Source organism: Diceros bicornis, chromosome 2, assembly GCF_020826845.1.
Source record: "Diceros bicornis minor isolate mBicDic1 chromosome 2, mDicBic1.mat.cur, whole genome shotgun sequence".
Lineage (NCBI taxonomy): Eukaryota > Metazoa > Chordata > Mammalia > Perissodactyla > Rhinocerotidae > Diceros > Diceros bicornis.
This window is the reverse complement of record NC_080741.1, coordinates 76,832,453-76,851,863: the sequence shown is the minus strand read 5'-3', so window position 1 is coordinate 76,851,863 and position 19,411 is coordinate 76,832,453. Positions and strand designations below refer to the sequence as shown.

Sequence of the window (19,411 nt, the reverse complement as noted above, 5' to 3'; positions counted from 1 at the left end):
GTCTCCCTGAGGTTGCCTCTTCTTTGTCAATTCAGTGCAGTCCTTGGGAGTTCTCACAATTAGCTGCTGGAGTTCACCTGTGAGTGTTCTAAGGAGGGGTTGGTTTAAACAACTTTGCTTCCAGACCTTGACAAATCCATCCATTTTCTTTGTGTGGGTTTGTTTTATAGTTTTCTGTTCCTGGCTGCTTGCCTCTCAACTATTAATCCAAACATGTGCTAAAATTCCTTCTCTAAATGTTATCAAGTGAGGATTTGTTGGTTAGACTTTGCCCAACCAAGAAAGTCTAGGAATGTGTCTGAAGCCATTATTGGTTGATATTCTGCTCTTAGGAAATGGGGAGTTAGAAACAGAAGGGTCTATGTCTAAGTTTTCAAATTTTAGGGTGCAAAAGAATTCCCCAGAGACCTAGGTTAAAAGGCAAATTCATGGACCCCAGATTTTTCTGGTGCAGTAAGTCTGGACTAGGGTTTAAAAAAACAAGCGTGACAGGGGCTGGCCCCATGGCGTAGCGGTTAAGTGCGCACGCTCTGCTGCTGGCAGCCCGGGTTCGGATCCCGGGCGCGCACCGTTGCACCGCTTGTCAGGCCATGCTGTGGCGGAGTCCCATATAAAGTGGAGGAAGATGGGCACAGATGTTAGCCCAGGGCCAGTCTTCCTCAGCAAAAAGAGGAGGATTGGCATGGGTGTTAGCTCAGGGCTGATCTTCCTCACACACACAAAAAAAAAACAAAAAACAAGCATGACATGATTACAATGCAGGCCACAGTCTAACTTTGAGACACGTTTGCTTATCTGATCTTGTCCTCTGTCGTTTTCTGAGATGCTCCTTTACCTTTCTTGGCTGAAAATCATGGCTACACTTCTGGTTACGTAGAACAACTTACTGTGATAAAGGAAAGGATGAACTTTATTTTCTAGGCTTTGAAAATGGCAAACGCAATGTCTTTTGTGTGTACCTTCAAGACACTTGAAAGTCACTTTGTGGCTACTACACAAAGGTAGAACAAACTTAGTGGTGCCTCCCTCCATGTTTCATCTAAGAATGTCCCTCTCAGGACTCTGTTTCACCCAGGCACCTCAAGATTTGAGGGCAATAAAGCAACTCTATAACTTTTTTTTTTCTCAGAAATGCTGGTAACCCTGGACTAAAGGTTTTAAAGTTAGGATATCCATTTTCTACACCTGGATGGCTTAACTTTCTAAACTCTCTCCCTCTATCTTTGTGAAACCAAATAGCTCCTGCTTGAAAGGATGTGGATTTCCTGAGATGAGAACTGAAATATCATTCCTTTTATGCTAATATTAATTTCCAGGCAGTGAGCTCGGTTAACCAAGGGAAAATAAAAACTTTAGATGAAATGTGTTATTTATAGCGAATGCAAAGCATCATTATTATCAATTCTTGTTACAAAATACACAGAAAAAATATCCTTTTTGTTATTTAAATATGGCATGGATACATTGAGGAATACTACAGATGTTAATCCACAGCCTCTCAGCTGCATCCTGGGTAATCATTATTATGTTATATTCTTATTTGGAATTACTAGTAATAGATTGTGTATTTCTGTATGAAATTCAAATCAGGGAACACCAGTGAATTGAGATGAGTGATATTATATATATACGCACATAATTTTGGAGTTGGGACAACAATAGAAATATTTCTCTCTTAGAGAAAAATACACCAAACTTGCTGCTATGTTAGTGATCTTGATGAGTAGTGTTTGTTACTTAACTAAATATGCCAAAAATTCACACAATTCTTTACAGTTGAATTGAGCTAACCCTTGACCAGTATCTAAATTTGTTTTGAAAATATCTATATAGTTGTTGAAAATCTGAAATGTAAATATCTGGATTTTGAAATATCTGCCTTCAAACCATGAGTGTTAAAAAAAAGTATATTTGTGTACTTTTATTCCATGCTTTTGTGTTCTTTGATATATCTTGTTTTCTTTGTTTAAGTCTCTCATTAACATGATATTTTATACATGGAGTAAGGAGAGAGGATGGTAGTGGTAATATAGTTCATGACATCTTTGAATGCAATTTTCATATGTATGTACATGTGTGTTTCTGGGAGAATATTCATGGCTTCTTTCCCATTTTTAACTGATGTGGAATCACTGACCTCGTCAAATCCTATTATTTTAGAGATGAGAAAACTGAGGCATAGAAAGACTAGGTGATTCTCCACAGGACATGGAGTTAGTAATTGACTCAAGGCATTGAATCTCAGTTCGTGGTCTTTCTGAATCTGTATCCCACTTGTTCTCACAACAAGGCTGTCCCCACTCCTCTATAATAAAATAGAATTCTGTTTGGTTATCTTGTATCTTTAATTTTTTTTCTATTCCAACCTCAACGTGTGGAATTTTTTTTTTAAGCTTGGATTAAAAGCCTAAAAAGAAATTACATTACCATTCTTCACCCGGATCCCCAAATCAACTTTCTTCTTTTTCCTCCGTCCCGATTCACCTGAATGAATTCAGTCTCATCCTGTCATCTATCAACAAACGCTGGTTATGGGGGCCGGCCCAGTGGCGAGCGGTTAAGTGCGCGCGCTCCACTTAGGCGGCCCGGGGTTCCCAGGTTCAGATCCCGGGCACGCACGGGTGCACCACTTGTCAAGCCATGCTGTGGTGGCATCCCATATAAAATAGAGGAAGATGGGCACAGATGTTAGCCCAGGGCCAATCTTCCTCAGCAAAAAAGAGGAGGATTGGCATAGGATATTAGCTCAGGGCTAATCTGCCCCACAAAAAATAAAAAAATAAAAACAAACAAAAAAAGATTGGTTACGAAGGTTTTCCAGGATAGCAGTTGCAATTCACCCCCTTCGAAATAATCACATCTAAGGGGAAAATGGATTGTCAGCTACAGAGTGATATTCATTATCATGTATTATTTACATCATAGCCACTGGCCCTTATATCTCAAAATTCATTAGACAATGCCAAAATCAGCTGATTGAATACATTAAAATATGAAAAAATTTACACTCAAATAGAGCAAATCCTTACTGACCATCTTCTATGCATAAGCCACTGTACTTGGTACCACAGGGCATACAAAAATGGGTAAGATACAGTCATGCTCTCAAGGAGCTTATAGTCCAAAGAAAGGAAAAGAAAGGTACAAATGCACTTAATAGAAAAAGATATGTCCATGGGGAGATATAATTTAAGAATCATGTGGATAAAGGAAAAAGGTAAGTGTCTAGAAAAGCCTTCTAGGAAAAAAAGAACTTGAACTAGATTTTGAAGAATGAAAATCACTTTCATGGGTATAGGTGGTGAGATGCATTTTAACCAATATTTATTATGTGTGTACTCTAGAAGCATATGTACTCTACACTGCTACTTAAAGTGTGGTTTATGGATTATTCCAGTCTTTGAACTCTGTTGCTGTTCCATGACAAAATAAGTTTCATGCATCCTAGTTTCTCTTATTGAGAGAAAGCATTTAAAAACTCATAGCTCTTTGATATTGTTGCCCATCCAAGCTCATGATCAGTGGACTCAAATCATTGAACTCGCTATAGACCAATTTGGGTTTTACTGAATTTGTGTGCTGAGTCACATATGGTTCCAGCTTGTGATACGTCACAAGCTAGACCATGCATGGGTCCATAACAGGTTGGAAAAAACAAACAAACTGGTCCTTCACTACAGATAATTTGAGAATCATGACTCTAGGTTGTTCTTTATTTACCTACATAGTCAAATTAAGAAAGTTTTATGCATATCTTAGCAGTACAGAGATGTTTCTCATTATTAATGTATTACAAAATCATCATTGCTTGCTTCCAATTATATTATCCCATTACAGAGCAGAGAAATTTTAACTTTGTGATGTTAGACAGCCTTCCAGGATGATAGCAGCACAAAAGGGATGTAGGAGGCACAAAATGTGAACAAAGTAAGAGGGTGGTCTAAAGACAGATGGAACAATAGAAGTGGAGGAGAGAAAAGGGAATGCCAAGCAGTTCGGTGTCTGGAAGTTGTTAATGAAAATAAGTTATCAATATGAAATAGGAGAGTCCATATCTCAACTTCATGATAATCCACAGATTAGTCTTCAATGGAAAATTTCATTCAGAGGCTGAACTGAGTCTGTTGTATATTATTATTTTTTTGTTAGTTTATCTCTTTTATTTTAATTTTGTTGTTTCCTGTTTGGAAAATATTCTTCATTTTGGACGTTTTCTCTTGTCCTTTCAGATGACTATACACTGCATGGCCCAATTTTTATTCAAGAGCCAAGTCATGTCATGTTCCCTTTGGATTCTGAGGAGAAGAAAGTGAAGCTCAATTGTGAAGTTAAAGGGAATCCAAAACCTCATATCAGGTTTGTTGATTTAAAAGCATGTGTTTCCATGCATGTAGTTTCTATTATTAAAATCAACAAATACTTATGGAGTATTGGTTATGTAAAGAGCTTTTAGACAGGCGTCATAGGGTATCCTGAGACTCTAAAGAGATGATTGTGTTCATGAAAAGTTAAGTACCCATCTTCTGTTTCTGGCAGTGCTGGGAATTAAATATCCTGATTGACACTCTCACTGAAAGCCTTAGCATTTCTTAACAACATGTTTTTAAAAACACCTTTTAAAATGGCATCAGGAAACTGGCAGGAAAGTAAGAAATACTCAGAAGTCAAAAAATAAGTCAGTTTGGAACCCAGAGAAGAAAACTGAACACTAAAAGCAGTTTTCACCTTGATAAACTATATGAACTGGAGCTCTGGATTATGCAGCTTCCCAGGGGACTGGGGTCACAAGACAAGAGGAGACTCAACCAAGAGGAGAGTCTAACATGAGAACACCTCCCAAAATAGACCTGGGACCCAAGGGCTACATCCTTAGAGTAAATGTAGTGAGAAATAAGCTTGCCTCCACAAGGGACTGTAAAGCAAAAGTAATTGCCTATTTCAAACCTTGGTGCTAAGTGATTTTAACAGTAGATGAGACATAGCTGAAAGGAGAATTAGTGAACTACAAGATATATCTGAAGAAATCATCCAAAGGCAGCAGAAAGGGATAAAGAGAAGCAAAATATTAGAGAGCGAGAGAAAGGGAAAGGGAAAGAGAAAGAGAAAAAACGTTTACACGTGTCTAATTAAAGTTCCATAAGGAAAGGCAAGAGAGAATTAAGCAGAGGCAATATTTAAAGAGAAGGCTATTTTTATTTTTTGGGGAGGTTTGTGATTACTGTTTCGATCTCCTTACTGGTGATTGGTAATTAGTATTTTGGTGGTGAACATGATGTAATCTATGCAGAAATAGAAGTACAATGATGTACACCTGAAATTTTTACAATGTTATAAACCAATGTTATTGCAATAAACAAAAAATTTAAAAAAAAAAGAGAGAAGGCTAAAGATTTTCTCAAAGCTAATTAAAAATACCAATTTATAGATTTAGGAAGACCAATGAATTTCTGGCAGTACAAATAAATATAAGGCCTCATCTAGAATTATGACAGTGAAACAGCAGAACACCATGTTGAAGACACCGTCGTAAAATTAGCCAAAGTTGTAATACAGACAACCTTCAAAGAGATGATGATTAAACCAGCAGCTGACTTCTCAATGGCAACAAAAAAGCAAGATAGAAGACAGAATCTTAATATGCTGAGAGAAATTAATTGTCAAATTTCTATATAGCAGAAATACTTTTTAAAAAGGAGAAAAAAATAAATATATTTTCAGGCAGACAGAAACTAAAGTTTGACTCCAGCAGACTCTCACTAAAGAAAATTATAATGGATATACTTTAAGTAGAATAAAAATGATTCCAGGTAGAATGTCTAAGATACAAGAACAAATGATAAGTAAAGCAAGTAGTAAAGTTTAGTATTTCCACATAAAATCAATTTTAAACAATAATACTGTTTTGTGAAGGTAGGAAAAGAAAAATTAAAACTCATGATCATAGTAAAAATAAATTGAAAAAGAGATGTACTGCACAATGGATTATCCATATAGTTAAAAAAATGAAATAAAATTAGACCCCTACCTCACAGCATATATACAAAGATCAATCTCAGGTGACTAGAAGACCTACATGGGAAATTTACAACACTTTTAAAAGATGATAGGCATTCATATTTATGATTTTGGAGGGCAGAAAAGATTTCTCTAATATGACAGGAAAAGCACAAATCATAAAAGAAAATATTTAACTTCATTAATGTTAAAAACTTCTGTTCAACAGAATATACTGAGATGAGTAAAATTTTAAGCTTCCAACTGGGAGAAGATATTTTTGAAATAGGTCATTGGCAAAGGATTACTATCCAAAGTATTTAAAGAATTCCCACAAATGAAAAAGTAAAAAATAAGTAGCTCAATAGAAACATTAGCAAAAGACTTGAGTAAATGCTTCTAACAAAAGGAATATCAAATATCTAATAAACATATAAAAAGTCTATCAATGCCATTAGTGAGCAGAAATATACAAATTAAAACTAAAATGACACTCTTTCAAACCTACCAGATTAACAGAAATTTAGAAGATTAAATTTAACCTAATATAAATAATATAAATAAATATAACCTGGTATGTTCATACAAGGCAACCCCATGCAGTAGTGAAAATGAATGAATTACAGCTGCAACAACATGATAGATCACAAAACATAATTTTGAGTAAACAAAGGAAGTCATAGAAGAATGTATAGAGTATAATTCCATATTTATAAATTTCAAAAACAAGTGAGATGAAGCAATTGTTTAAGGATACAAAAATACATGATAAAATCATAAAGAAAATCAAGGTCATGAAAAAGCCAAAATTAAAGATTATAATTAACCATTGAGAGGAGAGTGATTCGAATCAGTGTAGAAATAAAAGACTTCAAAAATAATAAGACTCCTTTTCTTAGACACTTCTTTATTTTGTCATGATTCTTTATAACTGACATAGATCTTATAAATATTATTTTTTTCCTCTATTCAAATTTAATGATAAAAACTTTTAGCTAATAACCAATATATAACAGTATGTAAAAACCAAAAGAATATATAACATATGTCATAGTTTAGGGGAGGGAGAGATTAGAGTCATTAAGAAGGATTCACAGAAGAGGGATTTGAACTGAGATAGGGAGTTTTCAAATTAGCAGAGGGAAAGGGCATCCCGTACAAGTTAAAGGGTAGTGGTAGTAGCACAGTGGAAATTATTTTAGAATTTAATATGTCTGCCCATTCATTCATTCATTCCTTCATTCATCAAACATATCATCATTCATCAAACCACCCCAGTGTTTTTCAAACTGAATTCCAGGGTACGTGGACTTGGCTATGGAATTACCTGTGGTGAGGAACTGCAGAGTTTCCACCCAAGATTCCACCATAGCAGCTCTGCCTTGAACTGGATATATATTAGGATTCTGAAAAGTTTGTCATCTAAGAAAGGTGTTTAAACCACTGTATTAAGCAGCTGCAATTACCAGGCATCTTTGAGGTATTCAAAGATGACTAAACAACGTGTTCAGGTAGAGTGCTGTTGTGGGGACTGCCTAGAAGTGGCACTAGCTGCAGTGCTATGCTGGGAGCTGTCTAGATGTGGAATAGTTCTAGTGCTACACTGTAAGTGTGAGTAAAGGATGTCCAAGTCCTAGGGCATCCTGGAGGAAAGTCTTCTTCGGGATGGAGAGAAGGTAGTGAAAGTTTCACAGGAAAGGAGATATTTAACTGAATCTGGAGGGTGAATGATCTTTTGCCGTATGGTTAAGAGAAGGAAGTGCATTCCAGAAAGAAAGGAAAAAAAAAAAAAACCTCTCTAATGGACCATATAAGTAGGGTGAACATATAATTTATCATCCAAACCAGGACACTTCTGAGAGCCAAAGGCCACTGTTAATAATTATCCTAGAATAATTATTCTAGACAGCAAATGTAAACCCAGCACTGTCCTGGGCAAACCAGAACGTGTAGTTCTTCTCCCTATAATATGTGGAATTCAGTGCTAAATCAAGCATTTTAAAATGCTTTATGTAGAAAAAAATAAATGCAAGAGGCAAAGGTTCCTACATACATAAATGACAAGTTAAATGGCCCCACTTTTTAGTACATAGCCAAGTGTAAGTTCAGGTGTTAGCCATAAATGAAAACAAATTTTGCAACAGAATTTGGCAAGTTGCTGCTTTGTTTTTCCCCAAACTGTGACCTTTAGTTAACATTGCTTTTGTAATACTGTGTTTTTAGATATAGGGGCTTGCTTTGTTATTTAAAACAAGCAGCAGAACAGAAACCTATTATGTTTTTAAAGATTACCAGGAAAAGCTGAGAAGAAAATTTTTAATCAAATGCACTAGCAATTGGTTGCAGTGTACTTTGCTTTCCTCTATACCTTTGGCAGTTTCTCTGTAACATAATAGCTGATTGGTACCCAAGAACTACAAACTCCCTCTTGTTGAAGGAAAGAACAAGAGGAAGAATGGAGAGATCAGCTATTTGCAAACATCTTTCTGGCTGAACTTTTTCAGTCTTCGGGCAAACTTGGAGGGAAAAGAACAAGTAGGAGAAATTCAAGGTGAGCTCTACATGGTGATCTTCAGCATCAGATTTTTCCCTCAGGCACCCCAGCTGCCCTCTCTTCCTTGTGTTTGTTCCCTCAACTGAGCCTTCTCTTTTTATTGTTTCCTGCCTCTCAATTTTGAAAGGATTGACCCAGACCCAGAAAATTTGAGAAGTTTTGACTTGTGTCAACTTCCTGTGAATTAAAGTTCCCTGAGGACATGTGACATTACTTATTGCATTCAGCTTCCCTTTCTAGACAGAAGGAACGTTCAAGTACTTGGTTGGAGTACTTTTGCTGTAAGGTTTGTATTCAGTGAAGTTTGCAGACAACAAATTCCAAGTCAGAAAGGTCCTGCCCCTTCTTACATGTCAAGCTGAAACAGTGAACAAAGAAAGAGGGTTTTGCTACAACAAATCCCATAGGTAGCTTCCCAACAAGGTCCAAAAAATTGTACCTTCCAGAGCTTCGCAGTGTCAGTGTTTGGTTGTGCCAAACTGGACAGAGTTCAGTCATGAATCCCCAAGTGATTCAGAAATCAGCTTTTGAGACTCACCAATTTGTCCTGGCCCTTGGGAAAATCTCTCTTTCTTCCAAATGGGCATTGTCTCTATATTACCAGTACCTAAAAGATCCCTCAAACATTGAAAATAAATTGTGAATTTTTCAAGAGTGTTCCAGTATGGAATAAGATAGGGAATTCAATGCACTGCACATTCAGTTGGAATGAACAGTGTCTGCATTACGATAAAACTTGGTATAGTGCTTTGTAATCCAGACTTAACTGCATTTCACAGCAAGCACTTTATTTTCTAAATAATCCCCTTTCCTTTGCTATTTGTATGTAAAAGCAAGTGATAAAGTAGATTAATGGACTTTCTACAAAGTGTTTTCGGTAGAGATGACTAGTGTAGACAAACATACAGAGGTTTTCTCATTATCCCCACAATCACTTTTCTAACAAGTCTAACATGGTCCCATTCCTAAATTCCACACTCTGCTTGCAGCTCACGTTATATTGCAATTTCCTCTTTGAGTTCTTAGATTTGTCATATTAAATTGCTCCACTATCATTTGAAGTGAGAGTTATGGCCGAGACATGATCGGCTGACTCAAAAAAATGTCTAGAGCAGGCAGTCAGCTCTAGAGGTTCAGGTGCATGTAGACCTGCTAGAATATGACTTGGCTGTTCTCTTTTTATTGGTTGTTGCTTTCTTGTCTGTGTCAGAACACAGAAAGAATTACTGTCAAGCCTAAAAACGGTGTCAGTTTCTAATACCCACATTCTTATAAAACATCAAAAGCTACGTCCCATTCGTGATTCTGGCCCACTTTTCCCACCCCTCATGTTTTTCAGTTTTTACATTTCAAAGACATAGATGTGAACAAACGTACATTGCTGTTTGTGGTGGGCTAGAATGCTTCATAAATTGTGTATGCCCAATTCTAAACTATCCAGCAAAAAAGTAAAATATTTAGTCAAATTCCACAAGCATTTATTGAGCATAATGAGAGTGTTAAGTTCTAGGTCGCTAAAGGGAGCATATAAAAGTAATCTAGGCAAATTATCTACAGTGAAGGCAGAATTCCTACATAAAGGAGCAAAGAGAATTCTGTAGGAGATTAGGGCAAGCTGTGATTAATTTTGACTAGGAATATTAAGGAGGACTTCATTGGAAGAGGTGTCCTTTAAGATTGACCTTGAAGTGTGAGAGAGATCTTGGCAGGAAGAAAGGGATCATTCTTTAAACTTTTGTTGATACCAAATATCCAAAATCTTGAAACTAACTGGCTTGCATTTTTTCATTTAAATCCTTTTACGTTATGCACACCAGCCATAGTACTCCAGAATGTTATACAGGATGCACAGTGAGTGTGTATGTACACACACACATTTAATAGTGTTTTGTTTTTTTACTTTTTGAAGGAGATAAAATGAGTATCTCTCATTCTTTACTCATGTTATTGCTTCTGATCAATTTCCTTTGTGCTTCAGTGTTTTCTTATTTTTTGTGAATGCTACTGTGAGACTATTGATATTTCAGAAGCTTCAACTATGCTATTTTCATTACCTGATATTCTGTGTAGGATTTCGGAGGGAGGGGAAGAAAAAGATAAGGTAGATAGTCATTGAATTGTATTAGCTCAAAAGTTCATAAGTTTTCAAAGACTCTCTGGAAGGCAATTTGGTTAAGATAAGCTCTCTTTGGAATGTTATTGGCTGTATAAAAAAAAAAAAGTAGGTCTTGTTACTGAAGCTTTGCTGTTTAAATGTGTGAGTCCTACTAAAACTAATTTATTGGACCAAACACTGTAGTCAGACACACAGATGATCCAACTAAACAAACAGAAGAACAGCACAACTCTCTTTGCCTCTGTTACCTAATGTCCTGATCTACTGTTTACTGGGAGGGTTGATTGATGTTTGAGTGCCAGTGGCTAAGGAGATCTTCAAAGGGATCCATGGGTAAGGCTAGTTTGGTCCCTAAGACAACTCTAGATCAATAGTTTCTCTGCTTTGCAGTCACCCATTTCAGTCATATTAAGGACCAAATCAAAGCAACTCTGTTGCAATTTCATCAAATACTCAGCAATCAACCTGCAAGTGGTGCATTCTGTCATTTGTATAGACCCATTTAAAGAATAGCTACAAAGTAGAAAAAGGACTTTTACTGAGGAGCCCTATTTGAAGTTGTACAAGATACTATGGGAAAATTAAAAAAAAAAAAGTGAATGTCTGTTCATCATAAGTAGTCACAAAAACAGATGTTAAAATTTTAATATCGTTGTTTACTATAAGGAACTTGCTCTTTCCATGAGCATTTAAGTTGTCACCATCGCTGGGTAGAGCATTTCTAATTTTTTTTACCATGGTTAAAAAAAAGTCACAGATGATATTTTATGCTATTTATAGTTTTTATATATTTTAGACAATTCAGAAATATTGATTAATATTACAAGGCTTTATCTACTGGCATCTTTATACTATAGGTGGAAGTTAAATGGAACAGATGTTGACATTGGTATGGATTTCCGCTACAGTGTTGTTGAAGGCAGCTTGTTGATCAATAACCCCAATAAAACCCAAGATGCTGGAACGTACCAGTGCATAGCAACAAACTCATTTGGAACAATTGTTAGCAGAGAAGCAAAGCTTCAGTTTGCTTGTAAGTATCAATTATATCATGCTGCAAATGTTACTTTGAGTTTTTGTATCACTGTACCAATAAGGCTTTAAAACAGTTTTCTTTTTAAAAACCAAACAGATTTTAATTTGCTATATGGTCTTCTTTACCCTTTTTTCGTATTTGGGAAATATTTGTAGGATAAATTGTAAATCTGAGTGGGAAGATGTATTCTGCTTTTATAAGGATTGAGATAGTTTGATTATATGATAGTTTGGTTATATGCTCTATACACACATAAATTCACACACTCAAATTTACACACATATAAATTTATATACACAACAGATTACACACATACACCTTATAAAGAGAGTGTGTATAAGCAAGTGGTTGAACTACCACTGACTTAGTCAATATGAGAAGTACCTTAACTATAAAATTCCAAGTTGGAAAAAGCCTTGGTAGTCTATTAATCCTATAATTCTCCAATGTTTTTCTTATTTCATAGAACAGGAAAATTTTAAAAACAACTACAATAATAACAAAAAGTAAAGACAAGCAAAGTGTTACCTTTTGTATCTTTTATATTTCCAGTTTAGAATATTTAAAAAACAAATTGCCGTCTCTTAAGACCACCATCTAGTAAAAGTTCATGAGCATATCAAAGAAAGTGGAATTTAGAAATAGCAAGTTGAAAATAAAATTCATAGGCAAGAGCAATGAGTACACATCTGAGTAGAGATGCATTTGAGAATTGATGTTCCAGCTACGTTTTGAAGGGTTTATGTATTTGCATGTGATTATATATTTCCTTGTGTAAAATCCCAACTCATATAGCAGTGCATTAATGTCAAAGGTTTCATAATTACAAAGTCTGTTGGCAGTAACACTGTAGAATATTCTCATTAACAAAATCCTCTCCGGGAACTCAATGTCAAATATACCTAATAATCCAGTGCTTAATCTATTATTGCTGTTTGGTGGCATCTTTATTAGTTGAGAAATGAATTTTCTAAGTATTAGGTATATATGGGAAATAGGATTATTTTGTTTGTGAATGTCTCCTGAGATAGTCTTCCAAATATTCTTAGGTGTGCAGAATAATAGGAGGATAATATGTCTGACTGAGTGCTACAGAACCAAAGTGTTTATTTCTCTTGGTTTAATAGAAGTCTAATATCTGTACTTATTTTTTAGTAGTGACAAATGAATTTTGTTGGACTCATTTTGGAAAATAATCATAAAATCGACTCTCAGAGTAGGGAAAATCTCTGTATTCAGCTACTCTTGTATTTCTTTGATTTTTGCATTTCATAGTGTAGGAAAATTTTTAAAACAACAGCAAAAAATAGAGATTGACATAACATTACCAAGCTTTTGTTTTTCTAACTTTGACATTTAAATAATTACCAACTCTTGACTATCCTTTTGTAAAAAGTCCAGGCATTTCTACTACCAAATGTATCTGAAAGACAGAATCTCATCGTCAAGGACAGTCGTTTAAAGAGAATACTTTAGCCTAAGGAAAAGCTCTACCACTCATTTTGTGGTTGAGTTGGCCTGAGGACCAGTGTTTGGAATCCACCTTGCTTATCCCACTTCATGTGTGATGTAAGCATCCTGCCGCCCTCAGAATCCTTGGCTGATAATCATTCAGCTTGAAAAATTCTAGAAATAGAGAGCTCATCTATTCATCACAAAGCATCCTGACCTGTAGTAGACTGCCCTAGTTATTCAAAAATACAAAAACAAACCCAACATCTCTTCCTTAAATTTGAGCTAAATATCTAAATTTCCATCACTTTCACTCTCAGTGCTCACTTAATGATTCTCCTTAGGCTTCAAATATGTGAAAATAGGATCATGTCCCTTGTCTCATAATTCTTTTCTTCTCCAGCTACTTAATCCGTAACCATCTTCTTCACAACACACTCGGTTAGGTTAATTAATCTATTAAATTGTGACCATGTAGAATTGTACCCATTTCCGTGCATGTGCCTTGACCGTTGCACAGGACGATGGGAACAGTAGTATCCCATGATGTGAACTTCTTTTTCAATGAATGCAGCTGACAATGATGTTCTTTATTTTTTAAAGCCCTGGTCTCATATTGTAACTTTGTTTTGAATGTACAGTCCTGTAAAATCTGAGACTTGATCAAGAATGTCTATTAATCCACAGCTACCCAACCGTGTTATTTTATTAACCTAAATTCAGAATATTCTATTTACCCCTATTAAATTCACCTTCTGAATAGTGACCCTTTGTTCCATCACAGTTGAATTTTTTTAAATCATTTTTTTCATCTGACGTATTGATTATCCTACTATTTTAGTATCAGCAGAAAATTTGATAAGCGTGTCTCCATTCAAATAATTGATAAAAGATGTTGACCAGGATGGGCAGCATGCTGGCAGAGAAATTTCACTAAGGTGAGATTGAACTTTTAAGTCAATATTCTTTGCTACTCTTGTTCAATTAGCTACAAATTTACCCAAACATAGTATAATTGAACCCTAGTGTTTCCTACTTGTTCCTAAAGTAATGAGAATCTTTGCCAAATGCCTTGCTAAAATCAAGATGTGCTGGGGGCCGGACTGGTGGCGCAAGCGGTTAAGTGCGCGCGCTCCGCTGCAGCGGCCCGGGGTTCGCCGGTGCGGATCCCGGGCGCGCACCAACACACTGGTTGGCAGGCTATGCTGTGGCGGTGTCCCCTATAAAGTGGAGGAAGATGGGCACGGTTGTTAGCCCAGGGCCAGTCTTCCTCAGCAAAATAAGAGGAGGATTGGCAGATGTTAGCACAGGGCTGATCTCCTCACACACACACACACACAAAATAAAATAAAATCAAGATGTGCTGCTATTTCTACAACCTCCACTCCTACCTGATCTCCGTGCATCTTCTCTTAGATCTTTAACCATTTATCATAAAACAGCCAGAATAATCTTTTAAACATGTAAATGAGATCAATCCACTTTGCTGCTTTATGCCTTCTACTGCACTTAGAATAAATCTCAAATTCATTACCATGATCTCATTTTAATTTCTTGAAAATGACAAACTGTCTTTTACAACAGGCCTTGATACTTTCATTCCCTCTGACTAATATGCTTTTCTTTTCATCCTTCACATGCTCCCTTATGATTCTTAGTTCTCAATTTAGATGTGACCTCCTGAGAGAAAGTTTCCATATCACCCTGTCTAACATAAGAAGTAATTCCTATCATTTCTTCTCTTCTCCTCTGCCTACCTTCTTCTAGCCCTCTACTTCTATATAACAGCATGCTCTGTTTTGTTTATTAGGACTTAATATAACCTGGAATGATTCTGTATATTTATTTTTTTCTCATTATTTAACTCCTGTGATTGATAGAATCCAGGTTCTAGGAGAGCTGACACTATCTTGTCCATCCTCATGTCTCCAGAGTCTAGAACACTTCATACGTATGAATAAAGGAATTCGTTTATTAATTGCCTATTCAGTGACACAACAAAGAAAATACATGTATAAAATTATTTTGGGGGGATGATGTGTTTTTATAAACCCATGCCTTTTCTATTCTAATCCTTTTCTGGAGTCCAGCCTCTAGATCATCAATCTGTAATTTCTAGACTTTTTTTTTCTTATCTTTTTTTAATTAAAAAAAGTCAAAAGATGTTGCCTTTATTCAAAAATCATGTTTAATTGATTCAAATAAAATACTTTTATTCAGTGATGTAAAGTGAAGCATGACAATGACATCTTTTGAATGTTACTGAGTAATTGCTTTCACCCCGATCATTTTCATAATCAGTGAGGAAAAAAATATTGTCTTTTGACCGTAGTTACTGCACTAGAATATGCAAGTGAGAATATTTTTTCGTTTTTAATCATATGATTTCATGGCGGAAATGGACCTTAAAGTTTTCTTGGCTTGTGTCTTTTTAAAAATGAAATCGAAGATTGGAGTAGCTGAATTGCTCATTGTTATTTACACAGTTAATAAGTGACAGCCAAGGAACACCAGCCTCAACTCCTAGTTCAGTGAGCCCTGGCTCTCCTCTGCTTTAGCCCCAGTTTGATTTATAAGAAAAACATCTCTTAATCTTTATCTAATATGTCACAACTTTAAATTTCATTTATATACTTTATATAATTTTATCCATAGGACAATCTTATAAAATAGACATTATTGTGGCTTATTTTTAAAATATTTTCATGCTGCTTTTGTACAGAGAATTTGGTAGTCTCTTGTATTTAGCATTTTCAAAAGTGAATTAATTCACATAACCAAAAATTCTAGTTAATGGAGATGATGCCTCTAAGAACCTGCCCCTCCCCTACATTTTTCATTCAATATCTTTAGGATAGAAATCCTTCCTTGATTAAATAGGCATAGCATAATTTAAGTCACTCTTGATGAGGTGTGGACATTTTCATGAGCATACTTTATTATAATGTAATTTGGAGCACCTTTTGTTTTTCTGTCCTCCTGCAATATTGAGCCATCAGCAATCACTTCTCTTATTGTCACTTAGCCTGTTTCTAATGGCAGGCTACCAATACCCCTTCTACTGTTTACTCCTTCTATTTCACCTAGGGTAGAAAACGTGATTGATTAATTTACCAGGGGTCTGCTCGTTGCTTGGCACTTAATAAATTCACAATTGTAGTCGTTGAATAAATGAATAAAAAGTAGGAATTGGATGTTAAAGTCATCAGGCCATGTTTGGGGCCTGAGTTGAACCCCTAAGTTCAAGGACTTTCTGATGGTCCTTTCGAGTGCTTTGGAGGTGGGTGCAAGCATTGCCACCTTGAGGTTGTGTAGAAGACAGTTGACATCTTAATTCCAGATAAGAGTATGTGTTGGGGCAGGAAGCCTTAGCCTAATCAAAAAGAAATTCATGTGGGAATCCATCAAACTTCATTTGTTGCCTGAAAATTCAAGCCTGAGAGCATGCATAGCTTCAATGAAGTGTTTAGGAATAGCTTTCCTTTCACCTTAGGCATGCCTCTCCAACCTCCACCTACTCTCTCTGCCCCTCCACCCAGGGAGAAAAGCAAGTTGAACATTCTTTGATGCTGAAGTAGGCAACTCAATCAGAAGACAAGGCCAGGAGTGGAGGGAATTTCAGGTCATTATTTCCAAAGCTTAACGGTGAGGGTTTTTCCAGAAGCTGTGTCTATACAGAATGAAGTGCTGTAGCGTCATCACTCTAGCTGCCTACTTCCTCAGCCAAGCATCCCAATCCAAGTGTGCTTGAGAATCATTGTACACAGTTATTCAGCAGGGCAGTTGTTTTCTCTGACATATAAACATGGATTTTTTTTTTAAAGTAAATTGCAATACACACTTATACACTCACAAAATATCTAAATCACTATTTAAAAAAAAAGTTGGGAATGTGGGCTTGAGAAGCTGAGATATTACTACATTGCCTAAGTTTAGATGGACTGGAATGGTGTTCGTTGCTCCGTTTCACTTCATGTGTCCCATAATGTCTCTAAAACTCAGACTTCTCATTAGTGCTGGGGATAACCATACTTCCCTCTTAGGGTTGTTGGGAAGATTAAATTCTCAAGCATATGCAAAATCCCAGAATAGTTCCTAGCATGAGAAAGTTAGTCAATAACTACTTCTCTACTTTCCTATCTCTCTAGTCTTCCCTTCCCTTTCTTTCCCTTCCTTTCCTGTCTTTAAAATAAGAATAATAACTAACATTTATTAAGAGCTTAGGTATAGTGGGAAGAGTACAAGCCCTGGATTAGATTCCCTGGGTTGAAATTCAGCTCTTCTTGTAACCCTATGACCTTGGACAAGGTACTTCTCTCTGCCTCGGTTTCTTTATCCATAAAATGGAGTTAATACTCCCTTTGTTATGAGGATCAAATAAATTAATACTGATAAAACTTCTAGATCATTGTCTAGCACGCATTAAGAGTTTAATAAATGTTAGCTATTATTATAATTTTTGTTATAATTGTATCAGTCTATGTCAGATATTATGCTAAGTACTTTGGAAGCATTGTCCTATTTAGTTTTCAACATAACCCAAGGAAGTATAGGTATTGTTTTCATTTTATAGGTGAAGAATCTGAAGACTAGTGAAATGAGATAACTTTTACCAAGGGTGCAGTGGAAGGAGGAGGACCCAGCATAGGAACCTGACCGCCTGACTCCCGGGCAGATGCCCATTACATAGCATTTGACGTGCACAGTTCCCCCGTGACACTTTCTGAATAGAATTCATGTTCAAACCATAGATTTGGGTGGTTGATAAAATGTTTCCTTTGTAGACACAAACTTGGATTTTTAAAATATGTTTGCAACATTTAATGTAGCACATCCATCATTTTTTTTTGTTGTTTTTAATTTTTTAGTTATAGACTTCCTTAATGCTGTCATACTTTTGATTTACTGTTAACATCTAAAAGCATAATGTTGTATACCACAATTATGCATACATTTGTGTCTCTAATTTTAATATAATTGGTTTCAGGTTCCATAATGAGAATAATTAATAACAATATTTCTGCTCTAAAAGTTAATATGCAAATTTCAAATTTATTGCAAGTAGGTTGTAAAACATTCTGAATATTGGTATTTTATGGTAAATAACTGTGGGTTATTATAACTGTGGGTAAACTGTATATCCCCAAGCAGTAAATGACATATTATTATAAGTTTTCTTACTCCCATATCATTCCTCCTCCATATGTGAAAAAGATGCACTTTAAATGTAGATTATTATGAAGAGCTTCCAAGAGAATAATCTAATAACAGCAGATTTTAGCCTGTCAAACTGTTTGCTTCATAAACATTGTTTGGGGCCTCTTCCTGGAAATTCAGCTGTCTTATAACAGTTCAGATCTTCAAAACAGAAGACTTATGCTATTCATCATCTCAAGTTGTAGATGACTATAGTTCATACATAAGTACCTCCAAATTGCTCATGGTTAAATTAAATTATTTAACAAAATCAAGTTGCCTGCCTGCTATAGTGAAACTGGCATTGTCTTGGCCGTAGCAAGGTGGTGTTCTTTTGAACGAAGCAATGGAGTGATATCTATGCTTATCTCTGATGATACCTCGCCTGAGGTGGGAAAAGAAACTAAACTGGTAAACTACTCATACGCTGCATACCTATCTCCTGAACTTACATTAAGGGGAAGGGGATTGAAAAAAGAAGACAAAGGATGGAAATGATAAGTGAAGGGGACGCTTAGGTGCAAAAGCCACACTGTTTTGGCCTTCCTGTGACCTCAAGCAATGTATCTATAAGGATAAAGTAACTCAATAAACCAATCCATTCTAAGGTTAGTTTCAGTTAGCTTTATCAGTTATGTGGCAGCCAACATTTTTTATGATGAAAACATCACATTGATGAACAGTAGCTGATTAGATAGCTTCGTTGGAAGAGGTCTTTCTTATGGCTACTACAGTTAACCTTGTCTGAGTTCTCCTTAATTTTGGGTGCCCTCTGACAATTGTGGTGATGATGGTAATAATGCTTAAAAAAACGTATTAAATTTATAAGGTTGTGCTGTATTCTAACTAGGGCTTTTGACAATCTCGTTTTTGAGCCTTGGTCATTGCTTCTGTTCACAGTAAATCTCAAATGTTCATTGCTTTTAATATTCAATAATTAGTTTATCTTTCATAGCCAAAGAATGAAGTATGCAGTCAATCAGAACAATAGCTGGGGATTTGATAGATGGCCACACCCATGACTGGCTTGACTGATTTTTAATTAGGAAGGCTGCTTACATAG

At 35.9% G+C, this 19,411-nt stretch overlaps 1 protein-coding gene across 8 annotated transcripts in view; it reads left to right on the top strand.

Annotated features, from left to right (window-relative positions):
- Window positions 1-19,411, top strand: part of CNTN4 (contactin 4) — an 891,804-nt gene that overhangs the window by 583,811 nt on the left and 288,582 nt on the right. For all 8 annotated transcript variants that reach the window (XM_058563517.1, XM_058563546.1, XM_058563510.1 and 5 more), the window contains 2 exons: window positions 4,230-4,356; window positions 11,522-11,697. In XM_058563517.1, the coding sequence (XP_058419500.1) occupies window positions 4,230-4,356; window positions 11,522-11,697 (303 nt within the window). The remainder of the gene's footprint in view (window positions 1-4,229; window positions 4,357-11,521; window positions 11,698-19,411) is intronic.